Source organism: Vicia villosa, linkage group LG5, assembly GCF_029867415.1.
Source record: "Vicia villosa cultivar HV-30 ecotype Madison, WI linkage group LG5, Vvil1.0, whole genome shotgun sequence".
Taxonomy (NCBI): Eukaryota; Viridiplantae; Streptophyta; class Magnoliopsida; order Fabales; family Fabaceae; genus Vicia; species Vicia villosa.
The window spans coordinates 6,243,080-6,268,642 of NC_081184.1; the positions used below are offsets into that span (position 1 = coordinate 6,243,080).

The 25,563-nt window shown below is 30.7% G+C and overlaps 4 protein-coding genes across 4 annotated transcripts; 1 reads left to right on the top strand and 3 right to left on the bottom strand.

Moving 5' to 3' along the window:
- Positions 1–1,863: 1,863 nt before the first annotated feature.
- LOC131606189 (dirigent protein 22-like) lies at positions 1,864–2,725 on the top strand. Its single transcript, XM_058878458.1, has one exon. It carries the CDS (start codon positions 1,923–1,925, stop codon positions 2,517–2,519), a length of 597 nt encoding a protein of 198 aa, XP_058734441.1. The 5' UTR covers positions 1,864–1,922; the 3' UTR covers positions 2,520–2,725.
- A 20,056-nt stretch (positions 2,726–22,781) lies between these two features.
- On the bottom strand, positions 22,782–23,240 carry LOC131604102 (uncharacterized). Its single transcript, XM_058876590.1, has one exon. It carries the CDS (start codon positions 23,238–23,240, stop codon positions 22,782–22,784), a length of 459 nt encoding a protein of 152 aa, XP_058732573.1.
- Positions 23,241–23,246: 6 nt separating this feature from the next.
- Positions 23,247–23,609, bottom strand: LOC131604103 (uncharacterized mitochondrial protein AtMg01250-like). The gene has a single exon (XM_058876591.1). It carries the CDS (start codon positions 23,607–23,609, stop codon positions 23,247–23,249), a length of 363 nt encoding a protein of 120 aa, XP_058732574.1.
- Positions 23,610–23,667: 58 nt separating this feature from the next.
- LOC131604104 (uncharacterized) lies at positions 23,668–24,099 on the bottom strand. The gene has a single exon (XM_058876593.1). It carries the CDS (start codon positions 24,097–24,099, stop codon positions 23,668–23,670), a length of 432 nt encoding a protein of 143 aa, XP_058732576.1.
- Between the last annotated feature and the right edge of the window lie 1,464 nt (positions 24,100–25,563).

Genomic DNA, 25,563 nt, shown 5'->3' on the forward strand with positions numbered 1-25,563 from the left:
ATCTAGCCAGCCAAAGATCACCTTCCAAACTGCACAGTGTATGAAAATATGATTGCATGACTCAATTACATCATTGCAAAGTACGCACCTGCAATTAACCAAATCCACAATAATGCCCCTCATTAGCAGTAAATCCCGCGTCGGTATACGCTCATGAAATAATTTCCACCCTAACACTTACACTTTATGTGGAACTTTAGTTTTCCAATTAAATCCAAGAGCTTCTTTTAATTGCATAGGAATAGCAGCGCCACCCCGCCCCTGTTCCAGCTTTCTTTCTACGAATAGTTTGTTTTTCACGAAATTTTAGTTCTATATTCATTTCAAAAGCAAATTCTTTACAAGAAAATGAGAGTAGTTTCAAAACAATGTTATATTTTTCGAAATATATAACTAGACCTTTCAATTATTCTACAGCAACATCAATACTCATATACTTAAATTAAAAAAGTTTATTAACTGAATCTTTTCCAAGAGTTTTAACAACTGTAGTAATTTTTAATAAATAACATTTCTCCATTATTCTTTATCTTTATTTAATTGTTCTTCAACATATTTGTAAATTATTTTATTTTTTAAATAGTCTCGTTTCTAAATCAACCCAAGAACTCGGGTTAGTAATGTGTTCATTAAATATTTCACAATTCCTTAAATTAAAACTAATATTTCTCATGATTCATTAGTAATATAATATGTTCATTCGATACCTGTAAATAGTGACGTAACACAAAATAGAACTCATAATTTGGGGAGAACACTTAATAAAATAAAAAGTTAATAAAGAGACTTAAAAAAACTACGAAACTTAGAGTAAAAGAGAAAGACGAGCAAGAGAAAAAGACAATGTGTGCATTAATGTTAAAAAAGGGTGCAATGTAAATAAAGAATTAATAGTGTATAAAAGTTGGATTAATAAAAGTTGGAGAATCCTTAACTCTTCTTTATTATATGAATGCTTGCTTACACAACAAAAATAAAGGATTAATAAAAGGGTAATGCTAACGAGTGCCCCAGGGGCACTGGTTAAGAGATTAAAAAGGTAAGTTGAACATTATTTAATAAAGTAAAAATGTAAGTTTTTTACCTAAAATATATGTAATTAATGCATGAAAACATAGATAATTAACTTTTTTTTAAAGAATATTGTGTATATTCAATGCATTGAATATAGATATTTTCTTTATTATGAATGCTTAACCAGTGCCCCTGGGGCACTCGTTAGCATGACCCAGGGTAATGCTAACGAGTGCCCCAGGGGCACTGGTTAAGAGATTAAAAAGGTAAGTTGAACATTATTTAATAAAGTAAAAATGTAAGTTTTTTACCTAAAATATATGTAATTAATGCATGAAAACATAGATAATTAACTTTTTTTTAAAGAATATTGTGTATATTCAATGCATTGAATATAGATATTTTCTTTATTATGAATGCTTAACCAGTGCCCCTGGGGCACTCGTTAGCATGACCCTTAATAAAAATTGCAAACACTAAAGCTGAAAAATTGCAACGTATAGGATATGACATGATTAAAAAGTGCAGTTAACAAAATTAATTGTTTCTTTTAATTAATAATAATTGTTAGTTAATTGTTTGTTTCTTTTAATTAATAATAATTGTTAGTTATTGGATAACTTTTGTTACAAGAAACTAGGTGATTACTGATTAAGACAGTGAAAATAAATAAATTAACAGGCTAAAAGGCAAAGTTATTATAATTAATAACATTAATGATTATTATAAAAGGTTAACTTATATTATAATTTATATGATATATACTGAAAAGTTTGATTATTGAAAAAGTGAACAAAGAAAAAGTGTATTGGCAGCCTTATTATTCTATTAAGAAACCTTTCTCACCTTCACTTCAATTCACTCACACCCTCATTATTTTCCTTGTCTCCTCACTTATCATCACAACAATGTCATCCCAACATTTCCTCACTTTGTTCTTCTTCCTTCTCCTCTTTATCAACACCCTCACTTCTTCAACTTCATCATCTCACAATGACGACACATTCGATTTTGTTCGTCCTATAGACCGCAAATTGTTAGGCCTAAACAAAGAAGAAAACCTAAGCCATTTCAGATTCTACTGGCATGACATAATTGGTGGAAAAAATCCAACTGCAATTACGGTTGTTCCATCACCAAAGAAACTGAACTCAACCTTTGCTTTTGGTTCAATCAACATGATGGACAACCCTTTGACTATAGGACCCGAACTGAGTTCCAAGCTTGTTGGAAAATCTCAAGGCTTCTATGCTTCTACATCACAGGATAATTATGCTTTTCTTATGGCTATGAATTTTGCTTTGATTGAAGGAAAGTATAATGGAAGTACTATTACTATCTTGGGGAGGAATTCTGGTATAAAGACTGTTAGAGAGATGCCTGTGGTTGGTGGGTGTGGAGTTTTCAGATTTGCTAGAGGCTATGCTCTAGCTACTACTTATTCTTATGATCCCATAACTACTGATGCTATTGTTGAGTACAATGTTTATGTTTCTCATTATTGATTTTCAGTTGTTGTACGTTTTTCATTTTATGTTTAATTTAAGGATTTGTGTTGGCTTTTACTATGTTTAAGGTTCTTTAGTCTTGAAAAGCTTTGTGTGTGTTGGTTTTTAATATGTTTATGGTTCTTTAGTCTTGAAAAGCTTTGCTTGGTTTTTCTTTGATTTTGATATGGTATCTCACGGCTTAAAAAATGGAAAGAAAAAAGTGATGACTCATAGAAGTTGCTATGTTGTGAAGTTGTGATCTTTCTCTAGTTAATTTTTGAATTCTATCATATGCTTAAACTAATCTAATAGTTATAAGATAAAAGATTATGTAAAGAACACTAATCTCAAATTATATATTTTTTTTACTCTTACAACTCATGTTAGAGATTGTTTTCAGGTTTTTTTAAGTTTCATTTTTTTTAATTCAAATACTTTGATTATTAATATTTGTTTTTCACAATGTAACATCCAAGATATATAGTTGTGACGTTCAAGTTTTAGTTGGCTGACATGAGAGTTTCACGCGGATCACTGAGCGTTGATATTTTATAAATGGACAATAAAAATTCGTTTATAGAAAAAACTGAGTTACTTTTCCCGTTTGATGTTTACAAACATCGAGGTTATAGTGTTTTTTTAAAACAAAAAAAATAAAATAATATAAGGACTTTTTTCCTCGATTTTCAGCCCACGGGAGAATAGACTACTTCTATTGCAGACCCGAAAAATGGCGACCTATAAGGAATGTCACTTATAGCTTCTTACCATCCACCATTTTAATTTTGTGTCTCAATATCTTCTCAACATGATTAGGAATAGGTTTCTCATTATTATCAGCCAGGGAAAGAACTAAATCACTGAATTTTAACCTTGGATGAGAGCATTGAGAAATTATTTAATTATATAATAATGGATTGCAAGTGGTGAAATCAACAACAAAAATGTCATTATGTGAGATTGATTACAAGAGCAGAAAAATATTTTATTCAAAATTAGTAAAATTAATTTCTTCAATACATGGATGTAACAACAATAACAACAACAACACAGACACAGACACAACCTTGAAAGATTTTCTAACTAATTAAAAAAACCTTAAGATATTTTTCTACCTTGTAATCCATCTAAGAGAATGATGTTTACGAGTTGTGAGCGGCAATATATGAGTTTGGTTAGGAAAAAACTGAATGAATGAATGCTTATATAGACAAAACTAAGTAATCTTTCCCCTGGAATTAGTAGTATAATCGTATGAATAGATAACTTAATATTTAAATAAAAAAGTAAAATAAATAGAATGAAGCCATTATAAAAGAAATAAGAATATAAAATTTATGTGTTAGGATTCGAAGTGTGTCCTTTAGTTAGCTTTCCTCTCGGTTATATGTATAAATTGAGAGAATAATTGATATATATTTCTTAAAATAAATCTTCCACCGAAGGCTTAATTATGCCTCAATTTTCTATTGGGTATGGGGAAAATTTTATCATAAAATGTATTATTGTTAGTAGTAAGAAATTATTTATTTTGTATTTAAAGATACATCTGAAACAAAAAACAGCGTAGTAATATACCTTTGTAAACGACGTGGTTTCAAAAAACCATAGAGTATAAGAGTTATATTCGAAAATATATTTTCGAACTAATTTTGAACAAAATAGAGGTGGTGCAATTATGAAATGCTAAAACATGTGTATTTTAAATTCGATTCAAATATATTTATCGATTCAAATATATTTACTTCTCAATACGTTTGAGTATTTCAAAATTAAAGAGTATTTTTATTTTTCACCGTGCTAAACTAGGGTGGATAGATAAAATAAGATTTTTTCTTTACCCACCTTCCTATGGGGGTCACCCCTGGCGAAATTCCCAACTTACTCCTGCTTCGGAGATTCATCTCCGAAGTTTTTTTTGTGAAATCAAGATTCTCAATGAAAGATCTTTTGTTTTGATGAAGACAAATCATACATGACAAGAAGGAAAAGATGATATTCAAGATAAAGCATCATGTGTAAAGACTTTGATTCAAGCTATGGATTCTTTGGAATAGGTATAACCATAATTACCAATTACTTAAAGTCTTAGATGCTCAAAAATCAAACCACAAAATTGCATAGCACACTCTTTCTTAGATCTCAAGTTTCCTAAACAAAAATTGCATTTTCACTAAGTGTAAATCGATTTACACTTACTGTAAATCGATTGCTTGCTGAAGGTTTTTACATGCGCTTCTGTTTTTGCTTGTGTAAATCGATCTGCACAATATAGCAATCGATTTGCACTGAAGGTTTTTTGAATTTTTTGACTGTTAGAAGTTGTGCAATCGATTTGCACAAAGGTGCAATCGATTGCTTGCTGAATGTTTTTGAAAAACAGCATCTTTTCATTACACCTTCTCATACACCTTTTCATTAAAACCTTTCTTTTAATCTTGGCAATGGTTCATGATTAAAATACAGAAACTTATGATATTTCAAGAGGTGTTATGAACATCTATATATACTCAAAATTTCAAATTCATTCTTCACCTCTTCCAATCAAAAACTCTTAGAAATTTTCAGAAATTCACATTGTTATTCTTCAATCTTTTTCAAGATATTTTCTACACACTTTCATATCATCCAAACTAGAAAATATTTTGAGCAATCTATTACTTTAAAGAATTGTGAATTATTATCATTGGAAGGGAAGATCAATCAAGTGATTGATACATTGTTCTACTATTCAAACTCTTATACAAAATCAAATACTTGTTGTATTCTTGTTATCCAGGATTGTTGGAAACAAGTTAGACACTTTGAGAGGATTGTTCTCATAAGTGGTCTTAGTGAAAAATCCAAGAGGATTGTTCTTGGTCCAAGAGGGTTGTTCTTGGTGTTTGGTTAGGCTTGTACAAGATACCAACTATATTGAAATCTCTTAATGCGTAAGGGGACTAGCGTACATTCGGTTTGTGAGGGGAACCAGGATATATCCTTGTGTCATTTATTTTTCTGCACTTTACATCTTTTAGTAACATTACCATAAACCAGAAAAATAATCACTTTACACCATAAAACCGAAAAAGTTATAAAGTACCTAATTCACCCCCCCCCCCCCTCTTAGGCATATCTGATACTTACATTTGGTATCAGAGCAAGTTATAGGTAACTTGTTCCTAAAGATTCAGAATGGCTTCCGCAAATCAAAATCCGGTTTTCAAAGATGGTGGTTCTAACAACAAGCCTCCATTGTTTTGTGGTGAATATTTTGACTTTTAGAAAATCCGAATGAAGGCTCATCTAGAAGCACAAGGAGAAGAAGTTTGGGAGGCTGTCCTACAAGGTCCTCATGTCCCTATAACGGTCGTTAATGGTGTTGGATCGGAGAGACCTAAAGCGTCATGGGATGATAATGATAGAAAAAGGGTTCTTGCTGACAAAAAGGCGATCAATCTTCTTCAAGGTGCTCTTAGTATGGATGAATTTTTCCGAGTATCGGCATGTACAACATCAAAGGAAATTTGGGATACTCTTGTAGAAACTCATGAAGGTACCACTGAAGTTAAAAGATCAAGATTGGATACTTTAAGCCAAGAGTACGAACTGTTTAGAATGAAGCCCGGAGAAACTATTCTCGATTTGCAAAAACGATTCGTACATTTGACAAATCACTTGAAGGCACTTGGTAAGACTCTTACTACCGAAAAACTTAATCTTAAAGTGCTCAGATCTTTGACAAGGGAGTGGCAACCAAAAGTGACGGCGATATCCGAAAAGAAGAATTTATCAAAATTTACTTCCGCAACACTATTTGGAAAACTTCAAGAATATGATACGGAACTTGGAAGATTGGAAAAGCATGAGAACTTAGAGAAGAAATCCAAAAGCATTGCATTAAAGGTAGATTCAAAAGAAAGCAAAATGAAAGATGCATCGGATGAAGATGAAAACTTCTTGCTTCTTGTAAAAAGGTTAGGCAAATTTTTTGGTAATAAAAATAATATTGATAATACTAACTATGTCAAAAGAAAGAAATTCTCAAAGCATAAAGATAAAGAAGCATCCACTTCATCACAAGAAGTTACATGCTATGAATGTGGGAAACAAGGACACATAAAGCCGGAATGTCCAAAGCTTTCGAAGAAGAATGGATTCAAAGGAAAAAAGGAGTTCAAAAATAAAAAGGCCTACATAGCATGGGAAGATAATGAAGTAAGTTCCTCATCGTACTCCGATAGTGACGAAAGTGCAAACCTAGCACTAATGGCATCACACCACTCTGACGATGAAGAAGACGAGGTTAGTTATGATGATTCTCTTTTTGATAATGGTGCACAAGGTGCAATAGATGAATTATTAAAAGAATGCAAAATTCTCTATAAAACTATCTCATCTCAAAAGAAAATCATACTATCTTTAGAAGAGAAGGTTAAGATAAGTGAAGTAGAACATAAAGATGACAAAGAAAAAATGATTTGTGTTCAAGAAGATAATGTTGCATGCAAGAATTGTGAATCACTTTCCTTCCAAATTGTCCAATTAAAACGTGTTTTAGAAAGATATTGAAAAAGGGCAAATTGGATTGGAAAATGTTCTTAGCACACAAAGATACTCCAATGATAAGAGCGGACTTGGTTTCTCTAAATTTGATAAACCAACATCCAACAATACTATCTTTGTCAAGGCTAGTAACCAACCAATTCAAGAGAAAGTGATCAAGCCTAAAGTAATGCAACATTATCCTAAAAGGAAGAACTTCGTTAAGAAGAAATCTTATCCTCCTAGATATAGAAGTAACTTTGAACCTACTTGTTTTTATTATGGTATTATTGGTCACACACCCAATGCTTGTTATGTAAGGAACTTTAGTGTTCCTAGTGGACATTATGTATGGGTGAAGAAATGAACTAACTATGATGGACCCAAAGCCATTTGGGTACCTAACAAAACTTAATTTGTTTTGTAGGCATGCTTGAAGACCACTTCAAACCTATGGTATCTAGATAGTGGTTGTTCAAAGCATATGACGGGTGACTTAAACCAATTTTCATATCTAAGGTTAAAGGCCAAGGGTTTTGTCACTTATGGAGACAACAATAAGGGAATAATTCTTGGCAAAGGCAAAGTTGGTGCACCACCTTTCACATCCATTGAAGATGTTCTTTATGTTGAAGGACTAAAGCATAATCTTCTAAGCATTAGCCAACTTTGTGACAAAGGCTTCAAGATCAAATTTACTAAGGAAGAATGCTTGATCATTGATGAAGTCACCAATGAGGTAAAACTCAAAGGTACAAGAATTAATAACATTTTTATGATTTCTTTAAACGATTTATCTTTGAAAGTAAAATGTCTTTTGGTAAACAATAATGAATCATGGTTATGGCATAAAAGAGCAGCCCATATTCATATGGATCATTTAAATAAGTTAACCAAACATGATCTTGTTATTGGCTTACCTAAGATAAAGTTTGTCAAAGATAAACTATGTGATGCATGTCAAAAGGGAAAGCAAACCAAATCATCTTTCAAACCAAAGAATGTTATGCCTACAACAAGACCACTTCAATTATTGCATATGGATCTATTTGGTCCATCAAGGACAAGAAGCTTCGGAGGTAATGTATACGCTTTAGTTATTGTTGATGATTATTCTAGATATTCTTGGACTTTGTTTCTTGTGCACTAAAGTGATGCTTTTAGAGCCTTTAAGAAGTATGCAAAACAAATCCAAAATGAAAAATCATTAAAGATTGTATCCATAAGAAGTGATCATGGTGGAGAGTTTTAAAATGCATCATTTGAAGAATTTTGTGAAGAACATGGTATCTCTCATAATTTTTCAGCACCAAGAACTCCACAACAAAATGGAGTAGTTGAAAGGAAAAATAGGTTTCTAGTGGAACTTGCAAGAACAATGCTTAGGGATGCAAATCTTCCTAAATATTTTTGGGCGGATGCGGTTAGTACGCCATGTTATGTTGGAAATCGAGTAATCATTAGACCTATCTTAAAGAAGACTCCATATGAACTCTTCAAAGGAAGAAAGCCAAACATTGCTCACTTTCACATTTTTGGATGCAAGTGCTTTGTTCTCAACAATGACAAAGACAATCTTGGTAAGTTTGATGAGAAATCCGACGAAGGTATATTTCTTGGTTATTCTCTTTCTAGTAAAGCATATAGAATTTATAATAAAAGAACTTTAACTATTGAAGAATCCATGCATGTATCTTTTGATGAGACTAACACTTCCAAAGAGGAAATAGTTGTTTGTGATGATGATGATCCTTTAGATTTACCCCCGGAAGAATTTTCAAATGATACAATTGTGAAAGCACCGAAAGAACTTTCAAATGATACAATTGTGAAGGCACCGGAAGTTCAACAAGAAAGTGTTCAACAAGAAATTGTACAACAAGAATAAAACACCAATGATCTACCAAAAGAATGGAGAACTCATAGAGATCATCCTATTGATAAAGTTATTGGTGATATTAGTCAAGGAGTTGCAACAAGATTAAATCTCAAAGATGCTTGCTTACACATGGCTTTTGTTTCTCAAATTGAACCTTCCAAAGTTGATGAAGCCTTAGGAGACGATCAATGGATAAATGCAATGCAAGAAGAATTAAATCAATTCGAGAGAAATCAAGTTTGGGAACTTGTTCCTAGACCAAGTAATAAACACATCATAGGTACTCGATGGGTGTTTAAGAACAAACTTGATGAGAATGGTATAATTGTTCGAAACAAAGCAAGATTGGTGGCCCAAGGTTACAATCAAGAAGAAGGAATCGACTTTGAAGAAACATTTGCTCCGGTTGCAAGGTTAGAAGCTATTCGTCTTTTACTTGCTTATGCATGTTCACTAAATTTTCAGCTTTATCAAATGGACGTCAAAAGCGCATTCTGGAATGGCTACATCAATGAAGAAGTCTATGTCAAACAACCCCCGGGATTTGAAGACTTCAAGAATCCTACACATGTCTTTAAGTTGAGAAAGGCTCTTTATGGCTTAAAGCAAGCACCAAGAGCATGGTATGATAGACTTAGCAATTTTTTGTGTGAAAAGGGTTTCGAAAAGGGTAAGGTTGATAAAACTTTGTTCATTAAGAAAATCAAGAGTAATACTTTATTGGTTCAAGTCTATGTTGATGATATCATTTTTTGATCGACTAACAAAGAAATGTGTGAGGAATTCTCATTGATGATGCAAGGAGAATTCGAGATGTCTATGATGGGAAAGATGAACTACTTTCTTGGACTACAAATTAAGCAACTCAAAGGTGGAATCTTTATAAATCAATCCAAATATTGTAAACAACTATTGAAGAAGTTTGATATGGACAATTGTAAAGCAATGAATACTCCAATGGGCTCAGGTACATATGTTGATCAAGATGAATCCGGTACTCCAATTGATATTACCAAGTATCGAGGTATGATTGGTTCTTTATTGTATTTGACGGCAAGCCGTCCTGACATAATGTTTAGTGTTTGTCTTTGTGCTCGCTTTCAAGCAAATCCAAAGGAATCACATCTTATGGCGGTTAAAAGAATCATGAAGTATCTCAAAGGAACGACCAACGTTGGCTTATGGTATCCTAAAGGTAGTGTTTTCAATTTAATTGGTTATTCTGGCGCGGATTATGCAGGATGTAAAACTGATCGTAAAAGCACAAGTGGTACTTGTCACACTCTTGGAAATGCATTAGTATCATGGGCTTGTAAAAAACAAGCATGTGTTGCTCTTAGCACGGCCGAAGCGGAATACATAGCAGCGGATAGTTGTTGTGCACAAATTCTTTGGCTTAAGCAACAACTTCGTGACTACGGACTTGATCTCGGATGCATTCCTCTTCGATGCGACAATATAAGTTCTATAAATATTACAATGAATTCGGTCATGCATTCAAGAACTAAACACATAGACATTCGACATCATTTTCTTCGCGATCATGTCCTTAAAGGAGATGTTGAAGTCACTTTTGTAGATACTCATAATCAACTTGCATATCTTCACCAAGCCTCTTCCAAAAGAATCGTTTTATAAAATTCGACGAGAGCTTGGAATTTTAGATGAAGGTGATGTTTAAATATGTTCTTCATTACCATAAATCAAAGGTACACATTTCTAACCATTCACGTGTGTCAAAAACATGCTTTATTTATGTTTTTTTTGTATTTTCTTTATGGTCAAATCGATTGGAAATATATGCAAATCGATTGCATATTGAAACAGTAAGGTCTGTTCTAATTTTTATGCTATGCAAATCGATTGCACGCTTGTGCAAATCGATTGGTTGCTGTTTGTTTTGATTTTTTACGCTTTCTGGTGCTATGCAAATCGATTGCACCCTTGTGCAAATCGATTGGTTGCTGTTTGTTTTTAATTTTTGCACTTTCTGATGTTATGCAAATCGATTGCACCTTTGTGCAAATCGATTGCACCTGTTACGTTTTGCCTTTATTTTGCTTTTATGTTGCCTTTAATGTTGGTCAAAATTTTTAATTCTTTTCAACCCACTCTTCCACCAACCCTTCCACCTATCCTTGACCATTTTTAATACCCACTCATCACTCTCCCTTCCCAATCTTATCTCATTAAAATCTATCTTGACCAAATCAATTATATAATATTATTTCTCTTAAACCTAACACTACATATTGTCAAAAATTCACTCTCTCTCTCTCAAAGCAACCCTAAAACTAAAATTCACTCATCCATGGCTTCAAGACAAAAGAGAAAAGTTTCAGACTAAAGCAAAGGCAATGGCAAAGCTTCTTCATCATCCATGGTGAATCCTTTACTTCAATATCTCACCATTGAACAAGAGGAAAGGTATACAAAGTTCTTTACAAGCAAGAATGTTCAAACTCCAAAATATGGTATTCTTTCTACCTTTCCTCAAGAATGCTTTACTTTTCAAAATACTTTGGCTTCTTATGGTTTGGAACCGGTCATATCTTCATTTGGACCATACTATTCGGAATTAGTAAGAATGTTCTTTTGTAATATGCATATAGATAAAGGAAAATTTATTTCTTATGTTGCTGGAAAAAGAATTTGTTTAACCTTCAAATTACTTGGTCGTATTTTGAATATCCCTAGTAGTGGTAGCTCTCTCTATGACCTAGAGGATGAAGCATGGGCTGATTTTAATAAAAGAAATTTCTACTATAGTATAGGGAGGATGACTGAACAAGAATTTCATGCTAAGAGAGTTAAAGGACTAGGTGGTGTTGAACCATCAAGAGGTTCATGGTCTGCTGGAATTTTCTATATAGACGATAGGTTGTTTCACTACTTTATGGTCTATATCATGTTTCCTAGGGCTGGAAATCATTGCACTGTTACGGAGCTTGAAATGCAACTCTTGTATGCAAGGAAGAACAACATTGAGGTTAATTGGGCTCGTTTCATTATGGTTCATATGTTGAAATTCAATCATAAGTCTAAATTCTTACCATATGCTTGGTTTATCACTCGGATCTTGGAATTCTTTGAGATAGATTTTGATGGCTATGAAGTTTGTCTTATGGATTCAAATAGTAATAAAATTACTATTAAGAATGTTGATGCGCGAATGGGTGTTTTATATAATCCGGCCACAAAAACTATCACTTACATTGGTGAAGATGTCGTAGAGAATGAAGGAAATGAGCAAGAGGTTGAAGGTGGTGAAGAAGATGCTCGTCCCTCACATGATTCAAACGGTCCAAGCAACCAAGAACTCTATGATTTCATGACTTCACAATTTGCAAACCTTAACACCTCCATCAACAACCAATGGAACTCAATCAATGAATCTACCACAAATCGGATTAATGAGTTTCGCCATGATGTGAACCAACAATTTTCTTATCTCTATTCACATCTTTATATCCCTCCTTATGATCCGACCAACCCGGCTGCACCTCCTCCACGATATACCGAACCACCTATTCAACAAGATTTCTTCAACCAAGGCCCCTTTGATTTCAACAACAACAACATGGACCAACCTTAAAGCTTTTATGTTATGTCTTATGGTCTTTTATGTTATGTCTTATGGTCTTTTATGTTATGTCTTTTAAAATTATGGTCTTTTATGTTATGTTCTTGTAAGGTACTTAGTACCATAGCTATTTTATTTTGCACTCTTAGTATTATGACTTATCCATGTTATGCTTATTTTCTTTCATGAATGAATGTTTATTTCTTTGTATCTCTTATGATTTCATGTATTTTTTCCATCTTTCCCTTCTTTTTGATAATGTCAAAGGGGGAGAAGGAAGTTACACCTATATGCTTGTATTTCTTTGATTTTTTTTATTTAAGGTACAAAATTAAAAATGTTCATCACAAAATCATTCAAGACAAAATACTCCTAGATTCACATATTGAGGGGGAGTTATACATCTTAAAGGAGAAGCTTTCCGGAAATAACAATGCATTATTAAAGATTATTTGTCATCATCAAAAAGGGGGAGAATGTGAAATCAAGATTCTCAATGAAAGATCTTTTGTTTTGATGAAGACAAATCATACATGACAAGAAGGAAAAGATGATATTAAAGATAAAGCATCATGTGTAAAGACTTTGATTCAAGCTATGGATTCTTTGGAATAGGTATAACCATAATTACCAATTACTTAAAGTCTTAGATGCTCAAAAAAAAACCACAAAATTGCATAGCATACTCTTTCTTAGATCTCAAGTTTCCTAAACAAAAACTGCATTTTCACTAAGTGTAAATCGATTTACACTTACTGTAAATCGATTGCTTGCTGAAGGTTTTTACATGCGCTTCGATTTTTTCTTGTGTAAATCGATTTGCACAATATAGAAATCGATTTGCACTGAAGGTTTTTTGAATTTTTTGACTGTTAGAAGTTGTGCAATCGATTTGCACAAAGGTGCAATCGATTGCTTGCTGAACGTTTTTGAAAAACAGCATCTTTTCATTACACCTTCTCATACACCTTTTCATTAAAACCTTTCCTTTAATCTTGGCAATGGTTCATGATTAAAATACAGAAACTTATGATATTTCAAGAGGTGTTATGAACATCTATATATACTCAAAATTTCAAATTCATTCTTCACCTCTTCCAATCAAAAACTCTTAGAAATTTTCAGAAATTCACATTGTTATTCTTCAATCTTTTTCAAGATATTTTCTACACACTTTCATATCATCCAAACTAGAAAATATTTTGAGCAATCTATTACTTTAAAGAATTGTGAATTATTATCATTGGAAGGGAAGATCAATCAAGTGATTGATACATTGTTCTACTATTCAAACTCTTATACAAAATCAAATACTTGTTGTATTCTTGTTATCCAGGATTGTTGGAAACAAGTTAGACACTTTGAGAGGATTGTTCTCATAAGTGGTCTTAGTGAAAAATCCAAGAGGATTGTTCTTGGTCCAAGAGGGTTGTTCTTGGTGTTTGGTTAGGCTTGTACAAGATACCAACTATATTGAAATCTCTTAATGCGTAAGGGGACTGGAGTACTCTCGGTTTGTGAGGGGAACCAGGATATATCCTTGTGTCATTTATTTTTCTGCACTTTACATTTTTTAGTAACATTACCATAAACCAGAAAAATAATCACTTTACACCATAAAACCGAAAAAGTTATAAAGTACCTAATTCACCCCCCTCTTAGGCATATCTGATACTTACATTTTTTTATAGATTTTTTTAGATTTCGGAAATGCATCTCCGAAAACACCAAAAAATTGGTGTTTTCGGAGATGCATTTCCGAAATGCATCAAAATTCATTTATTTTTTACAACCAGGTAAGAAAATCATTACTGGACAAAAATTGTAATCAACCTGATTTGAAATTTCGAAGTGCCTTTTCTTTCTCCCCCACCACTCTCAGACGGTTACCTTCTAAGAAATGTGGTAACACTTTCCTACTTAAAAGCCTGCTCTCTCACCCATTTTTCTTCCAATCACATCCAAAATCATTTTCGATCCTTACTCTTTTCCTCTATTCACCATTACAGGTGTCATTCTTATCGTTAATTAAGAACTCAAACGATCTTTGTCCTAATACGTAACAAAAATTGGGAGCTCCACAGCCACGCGCTAATTTCATTTTGTTACTTACAGTACGTAGTACGTATTTTTATTAAAAGAATAAAAAAACCTTTTGAAATTTCGAAGTGCCATTTTTCTCCTCCCCACCACTCTCAGACGGTTAACTTCTAAACACTTTCCTATTTAAAAGCTTCTCACCCATTTTTCTTTCAAAATATCCCAAATCATTTTCGATCCTAAGTCTTCTTCTTTGCTTTAACGTTTTCTATCTCTTGTTACTGCTTTCATCACAATGTCTCGCCGCGGTGGAGGAAATTATCCCGAAAATCGCCGGAGTCAACCATCTCCTGCACATTCTCAACAATCATCCGTCAATGCTGTAGGATCAGGCCGTGGTGGTGGTGGCCGTGGCTCTCGCGGTGGACGTACCTCCGGTTCTTCTTCCTCCGGACATCCACCTCCTCCGTCATATGCTCCGGCCCCGGTTACCCCTCCTCCATCTGTTGTTGCAGCTCTGGTTGTTCGTCCATCTGTTTCAGCGCCGTTTGTTCCATCTGTTGCAGCGCCGATTGCTTCGTTGAGTTCGGCTCTGATTTCCATCGAGAGTCTGACTGCCAAAGTTAAACAGAAGGCTACTCTAGAGTCGGCTCCTTCGTTTCAGAAGGCGGTTAGGTTCCCTAACCGACCTGGTTACGATCAATTGGGAAGGAAAATTCAAGTTCGTGCTAATCATTTTCAGTTGCGAGTGGCTGATAAGAATCTACACCACTATGATGTAAGTATAGTTTGCTCATAAGTTTTTTGTTGTTGTTTATTATGTTGGTAAGTTACAATGTGGTATGGATTTCTAAAGGATCAGGAGTTTCTAACCTGTTGCAGCGTCTCCTCCATCGTCTTCATCCGATTAAATAAAGCGAATCGTTCTTGTTTGTTATTTTTCTTCTGTCCAGACCTTATTTCAGAGGTGCATTTCCGAATTCCTCCAAGGGGGGTGAATTCGGAGATGAACTTCCGAATTCACCAATTTTCTGAAAATTAACCTTATTTCGGAGATGCATCTCCGAAATCAATATTTTTTATTAAAATATTCACCTTTTTGGAGATTCATTTTCGAAAACACATTTTTTTTCAATAAAAGTACGTTTTTGGAAATGAACTTCCGAAACAAGGGATATTTTTGTAAATTCGCCGGAGGTGACCAAAAAATTAGGAGGTTGGTTAAGAAATTTTCTAAAATAACCCTTAAAAAATGTAGCCTAATTTTTAAGGTCACTTTATAAATGCATGCTGTGTTTCATAGTGGTTGTGGCAGGGGCTCTTTTATTTCCTTTTATCAGTTCTTTTTTTGTGGTCCTATGGTTACTTTAAAGGGACAAGCAACTCTTGTACCCACTTAGTGCTTTCATCCATTATTTATACATAAACTATAACCCGTGTGGATTTAATTTATTTAAAATATTTAAAATTTATATTTATATTTATAATTTATACAAATTATCAATTTTGAATTTATAAAAGAAAAAGATGAGATAGAATAAAAACAGATAAATTTAAAATTAAATATGAGTGATAATCACTCGTTATATTTTAAAATGAAAATAATTATTTACAATGAGCAACTTATAATATTTTTCTTTTGATTTGTAGAAGAATAAAAAATATAACTTTAATAATTGACAATCATTATATAAATTGTATTTTTGTGTGAATAAATATCAATTATATAATGCATTTGCTTCATAGTTGTTGTGGCAGAGGCTGCTTTGTTTCCTTTTATCAGTGTCCTTTCTTTTTGGTCCCCTTAATGGTGCAACTCTTGTACAGAGGGAGAAACTTCCACTTTAAACTTCTTTTTTTTTTTTTAATTCATTTTTCTTATTTATCATTTTAGCAACTAAACTTGTAAAATACATCTGCACGAGTAAATTTATTTGATTGTGTTATATTTATATATATTTATAAATATAAAATGATATATTTAATTATGTAATAAAAAATAATTATATGAATTTCATTGTATTAGAATAATTCTATAAATGTGCAATGATTTGTTCTTTTTGTGTGTAATAATTTGAAAATGCAAGGGTCAATTCAGAAGTATTATTTCATTCAATTGTAAATATCTCTTCTTGTATAGAACTGACCTTGAACTCATAACTAAGGACTTCTTTCACATTCTATGTTTTAGTTTTAGAGATAAATCGCCTATTAGATATAATCTTTATGAAGTTAACAAGATTTTTTTGTGTGTAGTAAGTCTTTCATCTAGGTTTTTTATGCTGTTGTTGTCGACAAGATGATTGTTCTTTACCCTTAATGATGGTCCTTTTCTTTCAGCAAGCAGATAAAATCTTTGCGCTTTCTCATTCAACAACTCTTCCCCATCAAAATCTTCAGGTTGATCATAGGTAACGTTCAAATTAAAAGCATCCTCAACCATGTTACCGATCAGATTAAATTTTTTCTCATATTCCATAGGTGGTCGGCTACTTGAAGCATGCGTATTGCTAGTCTTTGGTACGTTACTCGGCAGTTTTTCACCATTAAACATCTAAACCCTTCCATGAAACCCCTGCTATGCAAATGACCGACCATTTCCTTTGGGTCACTAATTGTAGGTCTACATCCACATTAAAGAAAATGACACCTAACTCCTCATTCGCTTCGACAACATTCTTGAGCAAACGCCCACATGATAAATTCATTAACTCCTTCTATAAAATTGGATTTAAGTGTCCGTCTTCCTAAATACAACCTATCGTACATCTAACTACGATAATACCAATAATAATGTTCCATACTACACATAAATCTAATCATTGTCCTTTTAGTAACTATAGTTAAACATTTAACTATATCAACTATAAAATTATAATTATTTTGAAACTATATTAACTATATCTTAATCTTAATATATATAAATGGAAGGTTGTCATGATGGCAACCCTAGCCACGTGTCATCATGATAGCCCTTCCTAGCAAAAACCCTAAAGTATTATTTACTAATTTGACCCTACACCTAATGTGTTATTTACTAAGTTGACCCTACATTAAAAATAAATAATAATAATAATAATATAAGATTTAGGTACTATAATAATATAATATATAATAATACTATCCAATATAACAATATTAGAAATAATTTTATTTATAAATATTATAATTTTTTGTATATTATACAATAGCCGAAAATAAAAAATATAAATACAATTTTTATAAATATATAATAATATCATAACAATCAACATAATAGTAATAATATTAATAAAATACAATTTTAATAAATATATAATAATATCATAACAATCAACATAATCTTAATCTTAATCTTAATCTTAATATATATATATATATATATATATATATATATATATATATATATATATATATATATATATATATATATATATATATATATATATATATATATATATATATATATATATATATATAAATGGAAGGTTGTCATGATGGCAACCCTAGCCACGTGTCATCATGATAGCCCTTCCTAGCAAAAACCCTAAAGTATTATTTACTAATTTGACCCTACACCTAATGTGTTATTTACTAAGTTGACCCTACATTAAAAATAAATAATAATAATAATAATATAAGATTTAGGTACTATAATAATATAATATATAATAATACTATCCAATATAACAATATTAGAAATAATTTTATTTATAAATATTATAATTTTTTATATATTATACAATAGCCGAAAATAAAAAATATAAATACAATTTTTATAAATATATAATAATATCATAACAATCAACATAATACCACTAATAATAATAATAATAATGATAATAATAATAATAATAACAATAATATTAATATTAATAAATTATCCAAATAACACTATTAGAAATAATATTATTTATAAATATTATAATTTTTTGTATATTATACAATTTTTAGTATTAATTTTTAATTTATTTAATTTTTTCATTTATGTTTTTTAATGTTATCATATAGCATTTACAATTTAATTTTAGTACAACTATCAGTTACAAATTTTAATTATGTTCTTTTTAATTATTATAAAAATTAATGTTTATAAAAGGAAGAGATTTATAAAATGGTTAATTCAATGAAAATTAATTACACTGTAATGTGTTATGATATATCATTTTTCACTATAAATAAAAAAAAATTATTTATCATTATTTAACAACAATTAACTTTGTTCGTTTATAGCAATTTAAAAATCAGCTACATTTCATCATTGTAATAATATTTTAATCAATGCCATTATTGTTTACTTTCAAACATAAATTTATGTTGATACTAATTAGAACCTCATGTTCTTCTCATTTATATTATATATAATATATTATATAATATATTATATTTTTCCAAAAAAAATATTCAGTGGCTTTTAATTTATATATCTTTAAAATAAAGACAACAAATTAAAATAAAAAAATATAGAACTCTAGAAAATATTAATATCCTTATATTTTAACTTTATTTCCAACTTTAATATTACTCTAATTATAATAATAATATATTTTGGTGTAAATTATTATAAGTCTTTAACTATCTATTTTCTAATCCATAACCACCTACCATTTTTATCATTTTTAATTTTTTTGGATTTTTCACAATGTCTGCTATTGGCAACAATTTCAATTAGTAAGAGATTTTTTCTAATAATTATTTGCATATTTGTTTATCTTATTATCAAATTTCATACTCAATTATTATATTTTCATGTAAAAAAACACCTTATATGTTTTTGCAGGCTTAGCGAAGATGATATATTGCCTGCATAAATAATAACAAATGATAGAGTTTGTTCACATGTATATCGGGACTAGAATAGATGCGCTAGCAAACTGACAAACCAGTGACATATTCTACACAATCTTAATGGAACACACTACCATATTTTTTAGATTTTTATTTATAATTTATATTTCAGCTTTTACTTATTTTCTTTTATTTTTGTCATTCCCTATTGTCATTTTTTTTTTCTGTTGTTAATTTAGATTGGATATATGATAAAATCATATTATTTGTTTTGTTAATAACATGTGATTGAATTTATTATTTCTTTTTGACACATGTATGCCACATACGCCATATACAAAGGAAAATAATATTCACTAAATATATTTGGCTTTAACACTCATAAAGTTTTTCTTTCTTTCAATTTATTACCAATTATTGTCTAAACTTTATTACAATTACTTGATTTTTGAAATTACTTCCGTGATTAAAAAATAACTTTTATATAAATAATTTAAAATAGAGAATAATTAAAAATATAAATACAATTTAAATATATATTTATCATTTCTAAAATATAAGCTAAAAAATATCTCTCTTCTATATTTCATATTAAAATCAAATAATAAGTAAAAAAATTAATTTAAATTATGAGTTAAATGTTAAACTCAATATAGTTCAAATAGTCATATTTTGTAAGAGATAACTTACTTATTTTAATATATAAATGAAACCATAATAAATCTTCTAATAACTTAAAAAATAATATTATAAATACTTTTTGTATTATTGTTTCACATTAAAAATTTAATAATATAATTGCAAACATACTTTAAATAACCTACAACACAATTTTATATGTAAAAGAAAATTAAATATCAACTATTATAAAAAATGTAGTTTTGTTTCTAATATATCTGTGCTCTCCGTGCGGAGCACGGGTCGACAATCTAGTATCTATATATACATTAACTAAACATTTAACAAACATAAACCTATTGAATATACATTGACACAAATTTTTAGATTTTAAACTAAACATTTATAAACATATAATAATTATTATCTTTTATATATTCACTATTATATTCTACTTTTTTAACACAAAATATAATAAACATATAAAATTATTATTTTTTTAAATGTTAGATTTAAAAAAATACTACACCACATTGTTTTGTTGTTAACCAACAAAACATTCTTTTAACAAATATAATATATAATTTTATTTTATTTTTTTTTATATATACATATATAATATATATTTTAGTTTAAAAAAATATACTTTCAATTTAAAAAAAGATATTTCATTTTTATATTATTTTATTTATAATTCTATTTTTAAAATTTAACAATGTTTTTTATACATAACTATTATATTCATCTTGAATAAAAAAATACTTTTTTTATTAATATATAATATTGTGTTTTTCATAAAAATAAAAAAAATATATATACTATTTTTATTAATATTTTCTGTTTTTACGAACAATAACATAAAATATGTATTCTAATGAAAATTCTATTTTTAATAACTTAAAATCTATTTTAAAATTATTTTGATTCCTATTATATATTTTTAGTTGGGAGAAGGGAGAAAGTGAAACGCGTTAACTTATAAGCCAATCAGCGACATGAATTTCACGTCGCAACTTTGCCACGTGTAATTCATGTCGCATCCTTGTCAATGGTAATAAATAAGATTCTCTCACCTACAAAAGCTTGCTCCAATCATAGTCAAGTCAGATATTTTATTTATCGACGTGAATACCATGTCACCACTTAAAATTTGAAAATTTTGAAACTCCCCCATGTGAATGTCACCGCCTGTTTAATTTTTTAATTTAGTTTTAGGGTTGCGACGTGATTCTCACGTCGCAATTTTTTTTTTAATAAAAAATCTGACACGTGGTTTTTTTAATGTTTACGTTATGCATAATATTTTAATATTAAAAGTTTTATTGACGTGATTATCACGTCACAACTGGCTTTTTTTTACCAACGTGATAATCACGTCATAACTTCACGTGGCTAGGGAGTGTATTTCTTGTAGTGAGCATTTATCAACAAAAACATCGATTAATTAACATAGATTGCGAGAACTTAATAACTAACCATTTCTCGAAGCTTTAAGTGATAAGTATAAAATCATAACCACTTGGGGAACCACTTTCTAGCGCACATAAAAAACCAATTATTAACACAAAAACACAAAACAACATCAACAACAAGAATATAAATAACATTAATTTACAAACAACATGCATACCTTTAATTAAAAAAAAATGACTGTCTCATAATGAAGTTGAAGTTGATCTAGTTGTGTTACTATGAAATAAATACAAGGAGGATGAATAGCTTCACCCTCCTTGTATTTTTTCTCATACTATGTGAACCACAAACCATTATGTGAACCACAACCCTACTATGTGAATTTGAATCCTACAAACATTATAAAAAAACAACATGTTAACATAAATTACCATGAAATTGTAATCCAACAAAATTTATCAACATGCATAACAATAACATCAATATAGCAACAACATACACGAAGAAGAGAAAATATAAAAAAAATAATTTGTTAACAACAACAAGAAATAAGAAAACATGTGAAACCGAAGTAAATAATATGAAAAATCATGTAAACAAACATTTATCAACAACAACATACAATAATAAAAAACCATAAACTATCTAACAAGAAGAAAATCATATGAAAATCATGTGAAACATAACAACAACATACACAAAAACGAGAGAATAAGGAAGAAGAAGAATACCTTTATGCACGAAGAACAAGACTAACGACTATATTGTAAAGTAGGAAAGCTAATGACGAAGAAGAAGAGAAAAATGGGTGCTAGGATTTTGATGTGAAAGATACGGCAATGCTGTCAAGAAGAAAGAGTTTATTTGCTTATATATGGGTAAACAATTTCACAACGGTTGAACAAAACAACCATAGTGATATCCCTTTTATTTTTTATTTAAAAATAAATAAAAAGAGAATGACGTAGCTGCTGCACCTTGGCCAGCAGCTCCATTAGCGCTGCTACGTTGGCAGTAGCCTCCCGAAGCTCGAGTGTTATGGTTGAATCAATATCAGGTAGCACAGAGATACTCGGTAAAATAGCTGGGAAGTTCCAACGCCAACCTGAATTTGACTAAAAGTCACAATATGCAACAAAAGTGACAACAACCCCACTAAGCAGAAAAAGGTTAGGAAAAAGCTTACAAACCGGTTCCGCACCGACCCATATATGTCTCCAAAAACCAATACTTTCCCATCCCCAAGCTTCCACGAGATTGTAGTAGAAAACCAAGGTTATTGATTGGTTTTAAGTGGTTCACGAACAACACCAAGATCCCTCCACCAAATAAATTACTTTTTGTGGCCTTTAGTTACAAAATCGTCCAACAAATGTTTCGACACGTTACCATACCTGCAAGAAATAAAATTAGCCCACACAGAATTTTCCCCCGAAATTAAGCTCCATTTTCACTTGCTAAGAAGAGCCAAGTTGAAAATCCCATAATGTTTAACTCCAAGCCATAACTTTTTCTTTGATAAACACACTTTGGACCATTTTAACCAACTTATTTTCTTGACATCCTCCAAACCACCTGAAAGAAACGATTTTTGAATGATTATAATCTCCTTTATAATGCACTTTGGAGCTTTATGAAAAGAGAAGAGAAAAATCAAAATATTTTCTAAAGTAACATTTAACAGGGCCACCCTACCACCCATAGAAATATTTCTATTATGCCAATCCAACAATCTCGTTCTCAATTTTTCCAATATCGGTTTCCACACTTTCTTTCTCCTCAGATTAATACCAATTGGAATGCCCAAAAACACAAAGGACAAAGTACAAATTCCACAAGCTAAGAAGGACGAGGCAGCTTGCACTACATCGAAGGAGAGATTGTAACTATAGATTTTACTTTTAGACATGTTTACTCACAAGCCCCTCACTAATTCAAAGCCTCTAAAAAGCGCTTTGATACGCCAAAGGTTTTTCCAAGATCCATCACCAATTAAAATTGTATCATTGACAAATTGTAAGAGATCAAACTGAGTATTGTTATACACAGAAAACTCCTGATACTCTCCTTTAGACTTCGCTTTTGCTATCTTTCCCGCCAACCCTTTAGCCACTAAAAGAAAGAGGAAAGGTGACAGACGGTCTCCCTGGCGTAAGCCACTAGAAGCCCTAAAGTCTTTTGTGGGACTACCTTTCACAAAAATTGACGTGGAACTACTAATGATTAGCCCTTCCATCCTATCCAACCATTTAGCTCCAAAACTAATTCTCCGCATCATAGCTATAAGAAAATTCCAACATGCAACTTTTCTTGTAACGCATAGCAAAATCCACCAATTAATTAATTATCAATCCGCCATCCATCATGTATCTCTTAGGAAGGAACGCGGATGGACCACTATAAATCAATTTAAACATCACCTTTTTTAGCCTCGAAGCTAACAATTTAGCAAGAATGCAGTAGGCACTCCCTATAAGGCAAATGGGTCTATAATCATCAAGAGATTGATGATTATTAATCTTAGGAATAAGAACAATAAAGAAAGCAGTTACTACTTTAGGGAGAACCGGATGGATATAGAACTCATAGACAAACTTCTCCAAATCCGCCTTGATAACAACCCAACAAGATTTAAAGAATCCCAAATTGAATCCATCTGGGCCCGGGAGTTTCTTCCCTTCACACGACCAAATAACCTCCTTTATTTCCTTTAAAGAAAACTGGATTGCGAATGAGGTTGGGGTTGTAGGTGTTGCGATTGTGGTCATTGTAGTTGGTACGATATTACAATCGTTGGAATACAATGTTGAAAAACACTTAATGTTAAGTTTTTTTCCTTACAAATGAGTTTTAGGATTCTAGTATTTTGATTTTTGATGAAAATACTTGAAGAAACATAATCAAAATTGTATGATGTGGTTCCTACTATAGCCAAAAACATGATTTTAAAATTACACCACAATTGCGGTAGGATGTCTGCAATATTGCAAGTGCAATTATGCGGTTTGAGACCGGAATTTAAAACCATGCTAGGTATGACGAAACTAATTTTTTGATCAATTTATGTATATAGTAGTACGTGTCTTGGACCTATCATAAGTGAGATATATATGCTCCATAGAAGCTTTTGAGCTTGTATGGCTTTTGTTTGAGAATTAAAATATAATACATTTTCTTGCTTCTAAGTTATCCCTGTCTGAACTGAAACAATATTATCTTTGCATGAACAATATTTCCTATCTAGTGGATGCATCTGGCATCAGTTTATAATCTCAAGATAGAAAAGGAAAACATAATCTAATATAACTTGAAAAGTATTCCAGAAAAGTCTCAAACTAACAAATTAAATAGCATAGTATGTTAAAGAACATCAATTTTGATTATCTTACTCAAACTAGTTACATGAATTTAGAACCAAAAACAACAGATATTCTTCATTGTTAACGACTAACCGACTTCTCAATTTAATTTGAATTAACATCAACTTAACATACATAAATTAAATTGTGTAAGGTTTTCTATGGAAAATTTTCCAAAATCTCTTTTTTTTTTTTTGCAACGTTTACGAAATTTCACTGTTTATATATACATATCCATAACAAGGTAAATAAACAGAAATCTCCATACATCTAAAAGGTGTTAAAAGGTTTGATCCATTTTCAAATCTTAAAGAGTCTAATATTTTCAAAAAAATGTACTACAATAACTTTAATTTTACTAAAACGACTAAAATCAACTTAATCATGACATTTCTCACATAACAACTACGATAAATCAATAAGTAAAAATAATCTCGACATTAAATTATTTATTATATATATTAAAACAGACTTTCAATATATTTATCCCATAAAACCATATTTGCCACATTAGCTATGATATCTATTTCACATTTCTATCCATTTTAGAAAAATTGCCGACGTGTTATCAAATGTATAAAGTGTAATTAAATTGGGTTGTTTAATTATTTTACCAATTAATTTATAAAAACCAAATAACCATGCCATAACCATACAACTTTTTTTGTCTAAAAGTCACAAACTCTTCAAACTACCCTCTATTAGTAGTGATATTATTTACAACACATAAGTATTCATTTTTCCTCGATGAATTTGTAACATAAATTAAAATTATGAAAAGTTCATGAAAAGTCACCTAACGGTTAGAAATTGAGAAACACCAATAAAATTAAAACTCAACAATAATCTCTCTTTTTCAAAAGACATTATAAG

Bases quoted from the DNA above. Each gene is read 5' to 3' on its own strand.
- LOC131604102 (XM_058876590.1), bottom strand. From the start codon at position 23,240: ATGTCTAAAAGTAAAATCTATAGTTACAATCTCTCCTTCGATGTAGTG.
- LOC131604104 (XM_058876593.1), bottom strand. From the start codon at position 24,099: ATGACCACAATCGCAACACCTACAACCCCAACCTCATTCGCAATCCAG.
- LOC131604103 (XM_058876591.1), bottom strand. From the start codon at position 23,609: ATGATGCGGAGAATTAGTTTTGGAGCTAAATGGTTGGATAGGATGGAA.
- LOC131606189 (XM_058878458.1), top strand. From the start codon at position 1,923: ATGTCATCCCAACATTTCCTCACTTTGTTCTTCTTCCTTCTCCTCTTT.